An 18,494-nucleotide genomic window follows, 5' to 3' on the forward strand; every position below is an offset into this window, starting at 1 on the left:
GCAGTCAAACACAATTTGTCTGCACCTCGTATGAAAGTGACCACAGATTCAGCTAACGATGCATCTGGCGTGAGACGAACCTTGTCCTCATTGGCAGCCATCAGTGACTCCATCGCCACCTTTAGCCGGTGTATTTCTTGATCTGTAAAGCCCAAAGAACGAAAAAGCATGAATGTTAATTTTACAGACCAATAGCTCACACATGACACTGAGCCAGAGTAGGCATACATTACAATACCACAGGGAAATTAAACGTGTTCTCATCTCTCATAGTCTGCATGCATCACGGCTCACGAGTAAGTTGAAATCGGGTAATGTCGACGCAAATGCGACACAAAGGCCTGCGTTCCAATCAGTAGGTGCCCCTGAGTGGTGCATGTATTAATAAATAACACACTCACAAGTGTTCGAGATACCCATACATTTTGCTCGCCTCCACTCTACAACTTTCGTACACTGTGAAAGTGAGATAAAACCGGGGGTGGTCCACGATGGACGCTGCCACGAGCGAAGCGAATTGTGATGTCGCGAGAACAACAGTTTGGCAGAAGCACAAATCCGTACGAGTCAGGGCACTGCACCGCAGGCAAAGCAAACACAATCCCCGGATCGACAGCAGCACATCCGGCGCTTTGCACTCGGTGGAAACGCTCAGCGGACCGAGGCGTCCTGCTCACAGCGGCCAGCACTGATGGAAGTGCGTGTGCACAAACTGTTATTGAGACAACGCAACGACGGGTAGAACCGTGCGGTGAGAGCACAAGGGTGCACGTGCAGGGGTCCTGCAAAGCAAGGTTAATGTTTGATTGCAGGCAAAATGGTGAGATGGGGGGGGGGGCGGTGGTGGGTTCGAAAGCAGGAAACCTGCGGAAAAACGAGATGGGATTATTTAAAGCCCACAAGCTCGGAGACGCTGCTACGCATCTGTCAGCGCGGACACGTAGAGGCCAAAATGGATGCGGGAGAAGCTGTGGAGGTGGAGCAGCACTGAAGATGTTTACGAGACGCAAGCCCCGCGATGTTATTGGTGCAGCTGTTGTTAAAAAAGCATGGACTGGAGAACATATGCTTGCATACGCACACACCATGCAGGACTGACGTTAGAAATGCGTTTCAGAACTCCTTTCGTCAAACATCATTCAACACCAAACATTCTTACGGAGCGTGCCAAATGTTGAGCATTGAAAAAAATTTAATGAGCGCGTGGTTTACGAAAGACAAGTCGTGGAAATAGAATTCAAGAACATATAGGTGAACTGTTCACGCGATCCGGAGGGAGTGAACGTAGAGCAAAGCCAGCTTACGTCTGTCTCTCAGCATCCGTTTTAATTCCTCCTCTGCCCGCGAGCAACGAGGAAAATAACAAGGCAACATTAATGAAACAGCCACAACACCAAGCCGCATGCCCCAGAAAACCCCAACAACATCATCAAAGCCAACCTCCGGAGCAGAGTAGATTACCTCTTAATAATAAAACACATGGAAAATCCAGTATCAGTCATCGCACACTGCTCAAAAGTTATTTGGTGATGCAGCAAATCTGTCGTGTTTTTTAAATTCTTAATTTCACAGATCAATACGGATTCCTACGGGCGCTGACAAGCTAAGGTGGAAGCCACCAGGATATTTAAATAAAAGCGCATTATAGGAGGCCTCAAATATTGAATTTCTTTACCTGATCCGATCAACACATTTTCATTACTATCGCTGTTACTTTACTCGTAAAACACCAAGATGTTGGGTGAAACATTGCCTGTGTGAAGGGGGCGGTAAGTGGTGAGAATTGTTCTTTGCTGCATCCAAACACGGCGCGTGTAGAATGGCAAGCGGGGTCACAATTCGATTCAATCATCGACCCTTCTTTTAACACTGTAGTGAATTATTACCACGACCCTCATTTATCCAGGATAGCCTCACCCAGTTTCATGACTCTTTATCAGGAGGGTCCTGTCGCGTTTTTGCAGTAGAGCGACGATGATTGCAACGTCCGTTCCAAATGAGTCATTTTACAGACAAGGTATACGAATTGAATGAAAACGACGATTCTTCAGACGCGCTTCGATGCGTGAATCGTGAGCTCAGAATTTCAACACCGAGCTGAAGAATCGACGTGTCTCTGCACCCCTAGCAGCAAATGCACCAGCAGCAACCACCTCCTCCCTTGGTTATAAGCAAAGCGGCCACTTCATGCGTAACACCAGACAGAGACAGCGCATCCTGAAGCCACCATCACCACCCAGGCCGTGCAAGTCACGATGACGTTGCAAAACCATCTACTGCAGCGCTGTAACGTGTCCTTTCAAGGTTTTATTTTTAATCAGACCAGTCTGACAGTTAAATAAACCTATAAATATCTTATTTTGAAAAGTCAATTACCCAAAACAAGCATGTACTTTTTACCGTAATAACACAAATGGCACTCTAAAACATACATTAAAAAGCGGTATAATTTACATTTGCGTTGCATCTAACTGCTCGGCACGTAATGACTTGCCACCCTTACAATTTGATGAACGGCCGTGATCTGGGATTTGTAATTATTTACATTGTGGTTAATGTTACACCTCCAGTGGCTGCAGAGGTTGCATACACCGATTATAAACAACATATACCAATCAAAGCCTAGGACTAAATCACCTGGAATGCACCCAATCTCATCTCGGAAGCTAAGAGGGTTGAGCCTGGAGAGTGCTTGCATTGGTGGCCACCATGCGTGACAGGTGTTACAGGCAGTACGCTACACTGTGGCAGCAGAGGGCAGTGAAGAAGATTTCCGTTGTTTTACCTAACTTCTTCTACGCTTCCACATTTATGCTCGTGCCTTCACCAACCTGGCCTGGCTAGCGAGCGTGGAGAACGATGGCCAAACGACCTCCATGAGTGACAAGGTGTGGGGTGACTTTCTGTAATGGTAGTGGACAAACGGACTGTACAACTACACACAAATATAATGGGCTGTACATGTACACACGAATCGAAAATAATAAACTCCGCATTGCCATAGTCTTCGTGTTCTAAGAGATGCGCAATAACAAATTAAGTTACATCATGGGACCTCTTGCCAGTGGCAATAAAACAGGAGGTGTTAAGATGTTAAAACACCAAACAGAAACCTTTTGAAAGGAATCTGGTGTTGACCAATCGGTTTCCAAGTAAATGAATATATTACTCGAGCATGTTTATTATTTGCATGTCCTCCACAAGTAGATGTGGCTAATGCAAGCATGACTACTTGCAAAAGGTGTCCGTTTGGTGTTTTAACATTTTAACACCTGTTTTATTGCCAGAAAGGGTAAAACCTATTCTTATAATAAATGAAGTTATTATCATCATTATTAAACATTTCATCCGTATTCTATGACATCGCCACAAGCCTGGCGAACGCGACGGGAGTAACCGCAAGCGTGTGCGGTTTATCGGGTGCGGTTCAGCGGGCACGGTGGCGGTGCGTGGCGGCAGCACCTTTCTCAACGGTCTCGGCCTGCTCCGTCATCTGGTTGACGAGCTGGTCCTTGAGTCCCTCCACCTCCACCTCACGCTGCATCAGCAGTTCCTGCAGCTCGTCCAGCTCCACCTGCGGAGGGGGGGGGGTCCCGACAGCGCGCACGGCGCTCAGTGCCAGCCACACGAGGCGCCACCACCCTTTGCCTTCTACGAGCGCAGGGGTGGGGAAACCTCCAAGCCGCGGGCCAGACACGGCCCGCGACTTCATTTCATAGGGCCCAGAGCAAAACGACGGCCTACTAGTTTGAAACAGACAGCAACTTGTATTTGTCAAAAGCTGCAAGTATCTTAGCCACACTAATGGAGTACTAGAAGGGGGGATGTTTTTGACATGGTATTTATAATTTTAGAATGCTGTGTCAACTGCAAAAGTGAACCATAGGCATATTTCATGTTATTTTTTTTGGAAAATGCCTTACACGTGTTAATGTGTTTCCCGACAAAAGTTTCGGGAAGTCCTATTTGGCCCTTGGTAAAGGGAGAGGTTCCCCACCCTTGTACAAGTGGCTATAAACACAACGATGATTTATAAATAACATAGAAAATGCAATAGAGCCTCGCAATCCTGCCGGACATGTGGCCAATACGAGATAAAAATACATCGATGAGAACTCAACTTGAGATGAAAACATTTTCTTGTCAAGTCTCTCAACAGACGTATAAAAAAAACACATGTATCACACACAAGGGGGCATGCACACGACACGCATCAACGAAGTGATGCACACAGATGCACAAAGACGCACAGGGAACTCTGAGCGACAAACCTTGGCTTGCAAGCACTCTCGCTCCCAATGCTGTCGCTCGTATTGTACCTGTCCGATTTTCAGTTTCATGCTGGCCAGCTTGGCCATGGCAGACTGGCAGTGAGCACATGGCAGAGAGGCGCACGCAGAGGGACAGAAAGCAGGGGCACAGAACTCAGACAGAAGGATAAAAAAAAAACACCTTGCAAGATTGCGCAGTGGAATGAAAATTAGGAAGGGAACATAGGAACTCAGGAGAAGAATTAGAGAAATGTTTTAAGCCCAGCTTGAAAGTGTCACACAAGAAGACCGTTGTTGCTCCACACCAATCAGCGTACACAAAGGAGAACCGGGGAAAGGGCGTTGCTCGCTGGAACACAAATAGAAGCGGATGGCTGTAACGCGAGCGTCTCATTGTCCTTGTGAGCTCTGACCCACACACAGGGGTCACGCAAAGGCCAGTGGCTTCCCTCACCTTGGTGTTCTTCAGTTTCTTTTCAAAGTGAACCTTCTCCCCCTCCAGCTCCACCACCCTTCTCCGCAGCTCGGCTATCTCGTGCATAAAATCCTGGCGAGAGCACGAGGTGTTACTGTTTAGTCTTGATTGTCAATGGATGTATTTATCGGTGTTGCCGATCAATAAATCAGTGTTTTTTACACACGCACGCTGGTTCCCCACCCGCTGGTAGTGAGTGAACACGTGACCACAAACATGTCGGCAAGTAAACCGGTTACTTGTATTTAATTGGCAGTACAGAAGCCGACAGGTCGCAAAACTCATTTAAAAATAATAACTTTTGCTCTGGTTTGTGTCTCCAAGTTTCGGGTGACACTGTGATTGGTGTGGCCAGTTTTCAAAAGTGTAAATCCTAAATAGCAACACAACTTTACACAAAAGTTTCAATCGTATTGGTTCATCTTTATGCACCCCTCTCGGAAAGGACACAAAGAAAAGCTAATGCAGAAACGTTTTCATGTATTAGTCGGAAAGCATGAAGTGGAACATGGGGAAAGGGGCCTTACCTCTCCATCACAGCTCCTATCCATGAACTCGCTTCTGTCCCTCTCCACAGAGGCGAGTTTTATCTTGAGAGAAGAAATCTCGGTCATCAGATCCAGCTTCTGGGTCTCCAGTGAGGTGCGGCTTAGCAGCTCCTGCTTACGCGGAAGTGTGCATGTTTGTTGTGTTTATTCGCATACCGAGCTTCCGTCAGTATAAATAGCCATTCGTTGCACAAGCTAACATTGCTTGGTGCCTTCTGTGCAGGTTAAACAAACGGAGATTTGGCAGGCATTGACTTAAAAGCCCACGACATAGCTACCCCACTACGCTACAGTGTGCATTGCAGAGAACGGTACTGTACATTGTCAGAATCAGACTGTGGCGCGGCAAAATCCGGTGCTGAATAATTAAGATCCTGATTCTATGGTCCCACATCCAAGCTCCGCGCTTTCAACTACTCGCACTGACCAGCGTGGTGAGGGAGTGAGATGCGGTCAAATAACCTCCCACAACCTGCGCAGGCTTGGAGAGGCCATCATACGGCAGTGGACTGACAACAGGGCTGCAAACCTAAGCGCGAGTGTACGCGAGTGGAAAGTGGCGTCACCTGCTCCAGCATGTCCTCGGTGGCATTGAGCTTGTCCCTGTGCTCGTCCAGACACACCTCCAGATCCCTGATCTTCTCTCCCTGGACTTCCACCTGATCCGTCAGGACACTCACCTGCACGGGCACATGCACGCGCAAAGGTTCCAGTCTGGCAGGCCGCTCCGCTTAGTGCCGCGGGCCCGTTTAACAGTGGACGTTAAAGTGAATAAAGAAAGTGGAACTCGTGAACCGCCAAGTCCGTACAAAAACACAAACGAAGTGTTTAGTGTTGGAAGCCAAATAGAGGCAGATTAATGAACAACCGTGCTGGGCCACCGTTGTGACGCATACATGAGCAGCAAGAACGACGAGCCTTACCTGCAGTACAAGAGACTCCTTATCTCCTTCCAAACGAGACAGCCTCTCCTGGTAGCTCTCCACGCCGCCATACTGCAAGTGGCCATTGGTCTAGGCAACGCACAAGCAAAGAGAGTAAGAGACTTCGTGTTCGTCCTCAGCACGTGCTCTTAAAACACGTAACGCTTTCCATTATGCATTTTGTCCTCGAAAGTGTGTAAATATCAGTATGGAGGTTCACGGGAAGCAGCTGTCAGGGCAAAAATGCATTTTCCCATTTGCAAAGTCCAATTTTGACCTGGGTTGTGTCTGCAAGGTTTGGGTGACAATTCGAGTGATGTGTTCCATTTTCAACTTCATACTATGGTTACTTTCATATTGCATGAGCGTTAGCGGAGTCATTGTGCCCCCCCCATTGATAGGCACAGATAGGCGGGTGGGAAGAGTTAATGCATCAACGCATTCAGCCTTAGTTGGAGAGCGTTAATAACATGTAATTGAATGTGTGCAGCTTTCAGTTCTTAACAACGCAACACATGTTGCTTACCCGATAATCACGCAAACTTAAATGTAGAGGTTATGCAGGGTAAAGTGTGTTGTGTACATCAGCAGCTAGTGTTTTTTTCCACGCTCATTTTCCCCGCGAGCCTCCCAGAGAAGGGAAATTATTGTGCAACACAACAGAGCACTGCATGACCAATGAACTAAAGAGGCAATGCCCTATGCCACTGCACGTGGCAGAAATGCATTATTGATGTGACCAAATGGCTACATACATCATGATTACGGCAACACACATATATAGAATGTACACGTACACATGCAGTCCATCTTTCCGTGCACAAGTACAGCCCTAACCCTAAATTCACTGCTGGATGAAGGCTTCACCATGAAATGTGGGTCATGAGATTTAGCTGGCCATTATTCACCACGCCGTGTGTGTCAAACATTTGGTCAGTAAAATAATGTCTACGCAACACGCTCGGGATGGAATGTCTGAAGACAAAAGCAAATTAATTAAAGAGTTTCAAAGGACTTCAAAATAAAGCCGCGATTCAGGTTACACCGTAAACAGATGACCCCCAAACACGGGACACTGGCAATGTAGTTATCATGGAGCCTAAGCCAAGGCTCAGGGACGGGCAACCACATTCCGGATTAAGGCTCAGCTCCAGCCACTGTTTTTTCATAATTGCTTAATAAACAAATCAGTATGTATTTCTAGCCACATAATGGAGACCGTTTATTTTTTTCAGTAAACAATGCAGCTCTATGAATGGGGGTGGGGGGACGACGGCCAATCATGTGGATATTCGGTAGCTTTCGACTTATCTAGACTCTCAATGCATGTAATTTACAGCAACTCAACTGCCATAACAGCCCAGGCTGATGCTGGATCTCAACCACGACGCACTTAAAAATTAACACACTCAGCGACTCAATCAACTGTCACGATTCGAGGTTTGTGATTTGATTCAAACAAATATTACTATTTTTTGTCCCTTTTTACCGTCTCGTTTGAATTGTTTCTGATTGGTAGAGTTGTGTCCACACCGTTATCACAAGCGTATAATTATTAGCGTAAAGTCTACATATATTTTACATAGCAAATTCGTACAAACATCGTTATAAACCCACTTTGACAGTAAATCGTTATTATGGATTTAAATGATAATTTACTACTATAATAAGCCAAGAATATGTGTGTGTCCCGTGCGTGACGTCACTCCACGTCAACCAGCCCCCCTCATTAATAATCATGAACAGGTGACGTCCTCCACATGGACCCCCCCTCATTAATAATAATTAGCGGGTGACGTCACTCCACATGGGGGGGGGGGGGCGAGGCGCCTCCGCCCCCCTCCTTAGCGTCAACTTACAACCCTCACTACAAAGGCAGAACCATCACGTCACGCGATCTCCGTAACGCTGTTGAGACATAGAAGTAAAAAGGACGTTGTGATGAACAAGGGATTATAACCTTTAAATTAAATAAGTCTGTGTCACCGTGCCCTTACAAACTGCACACGCATTGATGCAACGATTATCACGTCGCGGTCTGCTTTTCGCTTGCAAGTTTCAGATTTACTGCAACACAGCCGTCCTTGGACGGCCAAAAGGCTAGTGATGTTAATAATCAAGTGTAATTTATATGGCTGGTTATCAGGAAGGATATTATTGCTGGTGAAGTAATTATATGTACAGGCAATTATAACAAAGTTTACCATTACCACATAATTGAACGTGATGACCCAAGCATGCATGAATTAAAATTAGTTTGTTCGTTCCAAACAACTTGATAGGTATATATACAACTAAAGAATGAGTATACAATAACTCCAACGACTAGTCTTCAAGTTATATTTACACTGCGCTGAAACCTCCAGCCCTGAAAATAAAATCACGAGCGAGTACACGATGGGAAATTTGCCTGGGCTTGTTAAAACTTTCGTGCCCAATGCGAGCCCTCCAACCCTGCTCCAACTCCCCAGGGCTACGCAAAAGGAATGAGCTGCCGAAAATAAGGGGGGTTGTAACGAGTTCAGACTAAAAAAAAATCTTTAACAGTCCATCTCATTTGCTGCCTGGCTGGAATGTTTGGCATGTGTGAGCCCAGGAGCGAGGGCTGAGGTTTGCAAGCACGATGTTTGAAACGGCGTCTAAATATTGAAAAGCGAGACGGTTAAAAGTTTTGGAGGGGTTTTTTTTCCTCCGTTCAGCAAACAAATCAAACGTACAATCAGTTGCTCTTCGAAGCTGCTCAGATGCCAAACAACCACACGAAGTTTCTATCAGTACCACCGAGTAGGCGTCTGGGGTTGTGCTGTGCGATTCATTGCCTGGATGCAATTTAACTGCATTCGACGGAATTGTATTCAGTTCAACTGGGAAAGCTCCGAGCACGTGCAGTGAAACGTCGGACATCATGCCGAACAGGACGCAGTACAACCAGAAAACGCATCATCGTAGACCTAAACAAACGTCCAGTGCTGACTTCCAGGTTAGTGAACCAAAATAATACATAAATACCGTTTATGGGAAACTGAAATATACAATTTCATAGTCCTAAACATTAGTAGTCTTACTTTTTGCAAAGAACAAATCGAGATTGCTTACTGCCATTTGCCAAATCATTATCTCTTTAGCACGTCTTCATAAAAAGATAACAACACCAATGTAAAAGCAGAACATTTAGCTTATGCCTGAATCAGAAACTAAAGATCCAGTGCAATGCTTCCACAGGTACTTCATGACACCTGAGGAAAGCCCTTTAAATGTAAACAACAAAAACACAAGGTACTAACTTTCTGCTTTAATGAAATGATACAATAAGTGACATGACAATAAAAAAATAACAACAGAGTTTTGATTTTCCCATCACTGGCAGGAAAGAACAATAAACATTAGACAGTGACCATGCCAATGGGTTTATTTTACTGAGAAAATTCAAAATTTCTCATGAAAAAGCAGGCCATAATAAAACCCATGTGTCCGTAGGATGCCTCTAGAATAACGACGCCTACCCACAACACAAATGCCAACCACGAGCAAGCACCCACAAATCTGCTTTCCGAAGAGCGCCCTCCCCCCTTTCGTCGCACTCCCAGCGGCCTTACCCTTTTCAGCCAGGTTATCCGTCGGTACGGTTCCGCCTGAGGCCACTCGGCCATGCCCCCAAGCACACGTTGGTGGGTCACTGGGCAGGGGTCACGGGGACGGGGGAGGGGGGTGGTAGCGGAGGACGCCGCCGGACCCCAGACTCGGCGGATAATTTCGTGGCGAGTCGGTGGAGAGCGCCGGCCCTCCGTGCTCCGTGTGCGACGCGGGCAGCGCTCTGCGGGGGCCCTCCGCCAGAGGTGCGTAACTCAATCTGAGCCTGACGGAAGAGCGGCGACCTGCAGGCGTGCGTCTTCGCACCCCCTGGCCGTGCACCCCCGCCCCCCACCACCCACCCACCGCATGGCCGTGAAACTCGATTCCTCTTCCTCTCCCCTCCCCACCAAAGCGTTTATAGCACGGAGTCAAGCGTTGGGGCGCGGGTGTTTTCCTCGCTAAAGGGTTGTGAGCTGCTTTGCTGGTATTTTACGCAGTGCCCGACAACAGTAATGTAACATATTGACTTAATTATCGAGGAAGGAAAAATTTTGTCAAAAAAAAATTCCATACCTCTTAATCAGCACGCTCAACGGAGTAATTCTGCAAAGCAAACTTATTCTGTTCGTGCCATTTTTAAGACAACTTTCCTTGTAACCGGGTGTTCACTAATGAAAGGCTCAGTTTAGAAGCATTGAATCTGGGCCAACTGCTGGGAATATTTATCCCACACTCATACAACACTGTCTTATTGTCTCTCACATGTTCTCTTAAAACTGGTAGGCTAAACACCACAGCATACATTCCCTGTATGCGTTCGCACACAACCTCCCACACACACCAAGAGCGCAGCAGATTGGATTGCTGCCCAAGGCAACTACCCTCATCACAGTCAGGGTGCTTGGAGTATTTGTGAAAATTGCCTCATTGTACAGACTTCCCTGACAAGGCCAGTATATGTATTCTCCCAATATTAAATTGGGAAACCATACCTGTGGCTCTGGCCCTTCCAATTATAGTTTCTTCATGGAAAACAGGCAGCCGAGCCGCAAGGAAAAAATCTAATTTACTTCGCTCGGCATCAGATCAGGGGATGCAAAAAGCTTAGCTCTGGTATTGTGAAAACAACTTTGACAGCATGCTGACCTTGCCAAAAACAAAAAAAAAAACTAAAACGGCACCGCTGTGCTCAGCTGCCTGCTGCCTCCACGGCAGATAAATGGAGCAGCACGAGTTTAGCAGGCGCGCTGGAGTGCATAATTCTGGGAAACGTGCGAGTGATGGTCAAAATGTTGTGACAAGTGGGACCTAAAACGGACAACGGGCCTGTATTTATTACTCGAGGTGCAATTATTTATCCTCACGGCAATTCTATGCATTGTCACGAATCAGTGTCGCAATTCGATTTGAGAATATATATATTTTTTTCACACAGTGGTGAATTTAGCATCTAATAGTGGCTGTGGAGGGTCACATGAACCCATTAAACTCAACCATTTATGAATTTAAAAAAATATTGTACTGTAACTAACGAAATTGCTTCACCTGCACTTATGACAGAACTGTTACTGTTGTCGCCACCCCTAATGGTAATGGACTGAAATATTGAAGAAATGGAAATGCGGCTCAAGATTAGGCACGACAAACATCACGTTTGTTTGACATTATACAGCATCTCGTTCTCAATTCTCAATGACGTCGCTTGTAAACGTCACGGAAAATGAAGATGCCACATGTACCTCACTGGTTAAAAATCAACTCTAATGCACTCGCGCGCAGCCCGTCTAAAGGCAACTTCTGAGAAGGTTAAAATAAATAGTCATTGCGGAGACCTTCACCCACGACTCATGGCCTCCAGTAATGTATCTACATATTCTCCTGACTGTCACATCTTGTTTAACATAAACAACTCTCTGTTATTTCTTTCATGCATCTCTCCGGCTCCCACTACTCAAAAGAGAAACCCATGAATTTGTGCCAACTTTTTTTTCATGAACACAGTGAAAAGCCTTGCTCTGCTGATGTTATCAACCCTTTTATGAATTTTAAAACTCCAATCCTACTCCTTTCAAGTCCTAGGACAATGAGCCCCCTTTACCAACGACTTTTCCCCAAAGCTAAAAATCACACGGTGTAAAAACCACAAATGTCAAAATGTTACGTTCGTTATACAAAACCATAAACCGCCAGCTGCTGGCTCCTGAGCACGCCGTGAGTTGTGATTATAAGAAGCACGAAGCGGCTCATGGAATAACAGTGAGAGACGGGAAGAGGAACACGTGGCTTACAAAACATACATGCGTTAAGAGACATCTCACTGACTGTAAAGAAAGGTGAAGTGGGCTTGGGCAGGGCACGTTGCAAGAAGAAATGTAAGCCGGTGGTCGAAGACGATCGACGGCGTGACAGGCGCCGGAGAGAACGTCAGGTGCAGATGTGGATCAACGAATTCTGCTCGTGTGCAGAAGCTAAACACACTGTTGAATCGTGACGTGAGAGATGGCAACATGCTTTGGATGCCTTCGTCCAGCAGTGGATAGATCATGGCTGATAATGACAATCATGAAACTATGCTGCTATGAGCGATGGAGACAGCTTGGGCAGAATTCACTTGACAGTACATACAGTCTCTACCAGAGCGAGCGATAACAGTGCACATTCCAAGTTGAAATGTTCATTATATTGCATCAGGCAGTTTGCGATTGCCCTTTGCGGAGGAAGTCCTCACCATGCCGCAGTGCAACCAGTCCGCGAGGGCGTCGACGGTTGAGTCCGGTATCTGCGACCTCAGTGTCTCCCTGTCCTCTTCTCCTCCCACCGTGTCCAGTGCTCCACGCAGCTCCTCCACCAGCTGCAGCACGCGCAGGCCGCCCAGCGAGCTCATGGTGCCGCCGTACGGAGACACGGGAGACTGGCAATCGAAAAGCCCATTGCCGTACTCCATGCCCTTCGAGCCTGCGTGAACACGGTGACGGGCGGGCGAGCGGGTAGGTGGGTGAATGGGCGAGCGAGCAAACATCGTAAATCCTTTACGACAGCATCCGGCGCTCGTTTACATCTGTACGAGGGATGCCACCAGTACGGTTGGTTATCTTGCGCACACCTGTGGTGATTCGACAACAATACTGACAGCGGCTGAACAGGACTGCAGTTATCTCAGACTGTCTTGGTATATGCATGTATAGCCCTTAACAATCCACAGTTGTCCAAAAGCCTTTTCATGCCTTTCGGCTATGGGAGACGTTTGACCACACTTCACCACGCTGGTTAGTGCAGGTTGGTGAAGGGGGTGCCCAGGACCGGTTCAGATCTCACTCATTACTGGCAATCGCCATGGCCGGGAATCGAAATGAGGTTGGCAAGTGCACAGCGCAATGCGTAAACCCACTTCCACCCCCGCCCCACCCAAGACTGTCTTTGAGTGCGAGAGAAATCCACACGTGCGCATCCTGCAACTGCAATGTGTGTTCATGTGTTAAGCGGACCCGTGCCTGTCTTCAGATGCCTATTCATGATTAAACAAAAACCTTCTACAGATATGAACGTACGAGAAGCTGGGCGCACACCACTGACTCCCGCAGACACGATGAACCGATGGCAGGCAGGGAGGGAGGTACCTGCGATGATGCCATCCATCTGTTCAAGGGCAGCAGCCAGCATCTCACTGGCATCTGACATGTTGGCGTTAGTGTTCCGTTACTGCAGCACGGACAGCCACCAAAACTCCCTCTCCTCTGCAGCAAAGCAAAGCAAGGGGAGGGGCAGAGGGAGGAACAGAGACGCACAGACATGTTTAATTTATACTTAGCATACTACATTATTTGTGACTATTATTTGAATAATAAACGTAAGCAAACATGCGAATAGGAAAATGCCAAGGTAAAAACGTGTCACGCCGAATGTGTCAGCAGACAAGTATTCTTCAGGCTTGTTTGCCGAGACAAGCATGAGCTTGTTTTGCTCTAACAGCGTCTGATTTCCTATTTTTTGGTGCTAGCTATTTAAAAACCCTCACGCGGCAAACAGAAATACTAGAATAACATACCGAGCATTAAAGGCAATATGCTATAAAAATAGCAACTTGCGGCACTTTGCCTCATTCTGCAAGCATATGGGAGTGAAGCAGTTGAGCAGGAAGAGAAAGTCGGGCTCTTGTCTAAACTCAAACAGAAGGAAAGCTATGTGAGCAACCCTTAAGCAATGCACATTGAACTTTGAACTCAAGAGTTTTCATGCAACAGAGGGGGAGCTAAATAAGGGCTCTCTACTGTCCATTCATGAGCCAGTTGTCAGAGCAAAGATGTCTTTAACATGTGTGAGGTGCGTGCGGAATATAAAATCAGGCGACATCCCATGTTTACAGCCCACTTGCAGTCCACTCCGGACCTGTCCATTGTACGCAATTATTTATCATTATTTGTGAGATGTAAATAACTGACATAAAACAGCCGCAGGGCCACACAGCGAGCCAAACAAAAACTCTAGCTCACGTACGTCGCTTGCGTTGAGTGACGGAAACCGTGCTCCAACCGACCATTAACTCAAAGTAGAAAAAAACTTCACCCGCCGTGAACTGACCATCCAAACCACCCTACCAATCACGTGGCCCCCACGAAAGGCTGGGCCAACAGAAGGCACAATAGGTTGTTCATTGATTATTTGGTCCTGGAAGGCAAGGCTTTGTTATCCAAAGGAGGGAAGCATGGGGTGCAAATGTGGAAATTGCCAATGAGTACACAACACAGCAACACCAAACGTGCGCATTGCAAAACCAGCCATGTAGAGTTCACTTGTGCGCGCTATGCCACAGATATAGAATTGGTCACCGGGCCAATCGGTATACCTTGTGCTCCTGACAATGTCCTGTTGTAAAGGAAGATGTTAACCTTCACCTCAATTTCCTTCCACGTTTGCGCAATTGTTTCCAAGTTCCTGCAGGTGAAGGTCTCTCCAGTTTTACTTATTTATTTATACGCGCACCAAACACGACACAATGAAATAGAATTACCACCAGAAGGTGGACGGTACTGGGGGAGAATAGGTCTGTTATTAATTACAAAAGAGTCCTGGTTTCAGGTCATGTCACAACATAGCAATAAACTAACGGGGTTTGGCAGAGAACAGAGAGAATGATGAATTTCTCATGTGGTCCACAACCACGCATAAACAAAGGTCACTACTCGGCAGTATTTCTTGAGTGTAAGCAAACATTTGCGATAGGCTGGGTTGTATTCTGCTGTTTGTATCTCTGAGCTGCAGTGAAACCTTCCATGTGCATCACTTTGAGGTGCAAGTGTTCTGGCATTTTATGAGCTTAGAAAGCTTGTAAAAGGTTAATAGAGAATTCGCATGCACAAATCTTCTGGCTGAAAACACGGAAAATTGAGGCGAATAACCATTCCAACAAAAGAAAGAAAAAAAATCTACCAGCACCTGGGCACTTTCATTGTTCACATGTTTGGTTGAATGACTCATGGTGATTTCCAAATGTCAAAATGCTTAGAGTATCAGGGTCATCACTGCCGGTCAGGCATCTGGCAAGGTAACCTTTGTGCAGTACAAAAAAAACAAATAAGTGTTTTTCTTCATGAATGTACACCTAATTTTTGGACAAAATACTAAATATGAAATCTATATATTTTATTGTCACATCATGTTATAAGTTCTTGTATACTACTAAAAAGATATATATATTTTAATTTTTTTGTTAAGCTTTGTCAGCACTGTCAAAACAATGCAGATCATCCATGATAACGACATACCACACACTGACAGACCCGTGGAAAAGAGGCACAAAGGAACAACATTAATATGACAACTCCTGGCCACTCTGGGAATAGAGATTGAAAGTATATGTCTCGGATGGCTTTTGATAATGAAAAAATGTATTGCAGATCCTGCAATAAAAAAAAAGCCTTGAGTGCAGATACTTGCTTGCCAAACACGCGCACACACACACACACTCCAAGAACAAACTAGGGCACAGGCTTCCCTTCACAGCCCACACGATCCTTGCGCGTGTTCATAAATATTTCTTAAAGCAAAGTCGACACATTTTTAGGTTGTACCGCAAAGGAGAGGACCGCATCAACAGGAGAACAAACAGCAGAACGGCTTTAATAGACAGCGACTATTAACTATTCATAAAAGGCTCCCATGCTGCATCAGCTATACAGCATTTGTTTTAAATTACGTGTTGCCATTGGACCAATTACAAATTGCTCTCTTCACGAGTTCAGGAATTGCCACTATTTGCGGTGGCGATTTCATTCAAGAATCAATTCCCTTGTTTCAATTGTGTCGCGAATGGTATGTCTACGAATGGTATTTCTACGAACAGTATTTCCATGAATAACCTGGGATGACACAACTCAGTTGGTTTAGAGACCGGAAGTGGTGGCAAAGCTCCGTTGCCCCGATGCGTCACACGGCACAAGAAGGAGAAAGGTCGAACGCAAAAGTGACTGTACTGGCTTCTAGTGGCAGCAGGAGTCACATGAACCCATTATATACAGGGTATAAGAACTGAAAACAATACATTCTCACACGCACAATTCTACGCATGCATCGTGAATGTAAAATCGATGAATCGAGGTGTTGTTATTTACCTAATGACCGTCATGAAATGATGCGGAGAGACGAAAGGCTGTGAACGGGTAGCCCATCACCGTTTACAATGAAGAGACACTTCACAGAGGGTTACGGTCTTATGATTCCTCTCTCTGTGCACTCCAACAAAACCTTCTTGCGTGGGTATGAAAGTCAGATTTAAAACCACTTCTCCATGTGACTGCATCGAAAGGCAAGCCACGTGTAGCCACACGTCATGGTCCAGAGAAAGCCAATTAACACGATAACTCTCGAGGGGGTAGACAATCGAAACGAGATGACATCTGCTGCTGCTGCTGCTGATCAGTACTTTTCATGCACCAGTCTTGAGGCTGTAACACACCAAGAACTTCACAGATACCTCATGGCATGACGTCTAGAGAGCTTAATTGTCCGTATCAATTGGTATGCTAAATGGATGAGAAATTACCCTCGTATTTCACCGCAGTGAATCAGTTCCTCATACATATTTATGAGAACGGGTGCGCTATGATGGTGCAGTGGTGGTGCGGTGGTTAGCACACTGCACGATGATTCTGGCAAACTAAGTTCAAATCCCGGCGATGGCTATGATAAGTGGTCAGTGTATTTGAAGCAGTGTGGTTAGGTAATGTAAAACGATCCCTCACAACTGGCATGGCATGGGGAAGCAGTCATCCAACAGCAGATTGTGAAACGGCTGAATATTATAGGTTTTACTATTATTAGAAATCAACGCATCAAGCATTGCTTTCTGATCCAGTAAGCATGCAAGCATTGGTCCACATATTATTGCAGTGGAAACGAAGCATTACAACTAAATAAAAATTAACTTCTGAATATTGTGTCATATTTTCTGCTGCCCAAGTAGTCTCAAGACGACCGCTTTAAAAAGCAGAAACGAGAATGAACCAAAAACGCCTGCAAGCAGGAAGGAAGTAATCAAACATATTAATGGCCCGCATTAAATCTTAACTAGGCCGCACTGATAACGGGTGTGGCGTGTCTAATAAAATCAATAAATACAGCATTAGCGTGGGATCGCACATTACAGCGCTCATTAAATTATTCACACGTACATTCAGCACATAAAAATATTTTATTGTGTGCTGCTGGTTGAATGCCAGGAGGGAAGATGCAGAGAAATGGACCACAAAGACCGAGCTAATCCACAACTGTCTGCAGTTCACGGAAGAATGTAAACACGTCTACAGATGTAGTCTACAGTTAGCACTTACAAAAGAACAGTTCATAAACAGATCGCGGTTCAGGTCATCCGATAACTCACCTCTTTCCGGCACATACAAGAAACGCACAGATATAAATGTACTTTCTGCTTAATGTATGGCTTTTTCCGGCCCAAAGAGCACCCGTTAAGGAACTAAGGAACGGGCGGCACAATGAAACAGAAAAGACATTGCTTCTGTAAAGATGGCAAAGCATGTGTTAAGCACGTAACAGTGTGGGTATAATGAATCACAGCTACCTTTGAGATAAACTGCCAGGACCACCGAGGATCTATACATTTAACTACAATGCAACCTTGCCCAACAACAAAATTTGCCTCTATTATCTAGAAACCAAACTGCCAACCGATCAAATGAAGAACGACTCTAAATTTCATTGCAGAACAATGGTAACTGCATGTGGAATTTTTAAGGGGAAATATTTACAACAACAAGGCAGTAAACAGCACTCTTAATAATTGCTCAATATGAAAAATAGCACTACGGTACGTGTACATTAGGCTTACCAATGCGTACACGTAACGACTTCGATAAATCCTCAGTCAAAGTTAGACCACGCAAACACTGCTCAGGGGCTAAGCTAGACTAGGGTCAGAAAGCACTATGCAAACAAACGTCCCATTAACCATTCATGGCGCGGGCCTGACAGAGCAGGTGGAAAAACACAGCACGCACACACTGCTGCCGCCTGCCATAATAGCGGGTATAAACAAGTACAGTAATGCGTGGAAAGAGCAGCATCCGTGCCTGTCACTTGCAGCCAGTTCCAATTACTACAACGCATTCTGGTTAAGATAACAACACAGGAAAGACATACATGCGCAGGTGCCGCACGATTGTTAATCCAGTGCTGGATGTGGGGTTATTCC

General features: G+C 45.8%; 1 protein-coding gene across 13 annotated transcripts in view; it reads right to left on the reverse strand.

Annotated features, from left to right (window-relative positions):
* Positions 1-18,494, reverse strand: part of PPFIBP1 (PPFIA binding protein 1) — a 44,984-nt gene that overhangs the window by 21,943 nt on the left and 4,547 nt on the right. For 6 of the 13 annotated variants that reach the window (XM_061564195.1, XM_061564193.1, XM_061564194.1 and 3 more), the window contains exons 2-11: positions 13,408-13,524; positions 12,519-12,745; positions 6,218-6,307; positions 5,861-5,974; positions 5,274-5,405; positions 4,726-4,818; positions 4,272-4,364; positions 3,463-3,574; positions 1,305-1,337; positions 81-142 (exon numbers count right to left, since the gene is read on the reverse strand). In XM_061564195.1, the coding sequence (XP_061420179.1) occupies positions 81-142; positions 1,305-1,337; positions 3,463-3,574; positions 4,272-4,364; positions 4,726-4,818; positions 5,274-5,405; positions 5,861-5,974; positions 6,218-6,307; positions 12,519-12,745; positions 13,408-13,468 (1,017 nt within the window). In that variant the 5' untranslated portion in view covers positions 13,469-13,524. Of the gene's footprint in view, positions 1-80; positions 143-1,304; positions 1,338-3,462; positions 3,575-4,271; positions 4,365-4,725; positions 4,819-5,273; positions 5,406-5,860; positions 5,975-6,217; positions 6,308-9,813; positions 10,040-12,518; positions 12,746-13,407; positions 13,525-18,494 lie in introns of those variants that run through there. The other 7 variants (XM_061564197.1, XM_061564203.1, XM_061564205.1 and 4 more) reach the window with 4 other exon arrangements.

Source organism: Lethenteron reissneri, chromosome 33 (genome assembly GCF_015708825.2).
Source record: "Lethenteron reissneri isolate LAM-NWPU_2019-01 chromosome 33, ASM1570882v1, whole genome shotgun sequence".
NCBI lineage: Eukaryota > Metazoa > Chordata > Hyperoartia > Petromyzontiformes > Petromyzontidae > Lethenteron > Lethenteron reissneri.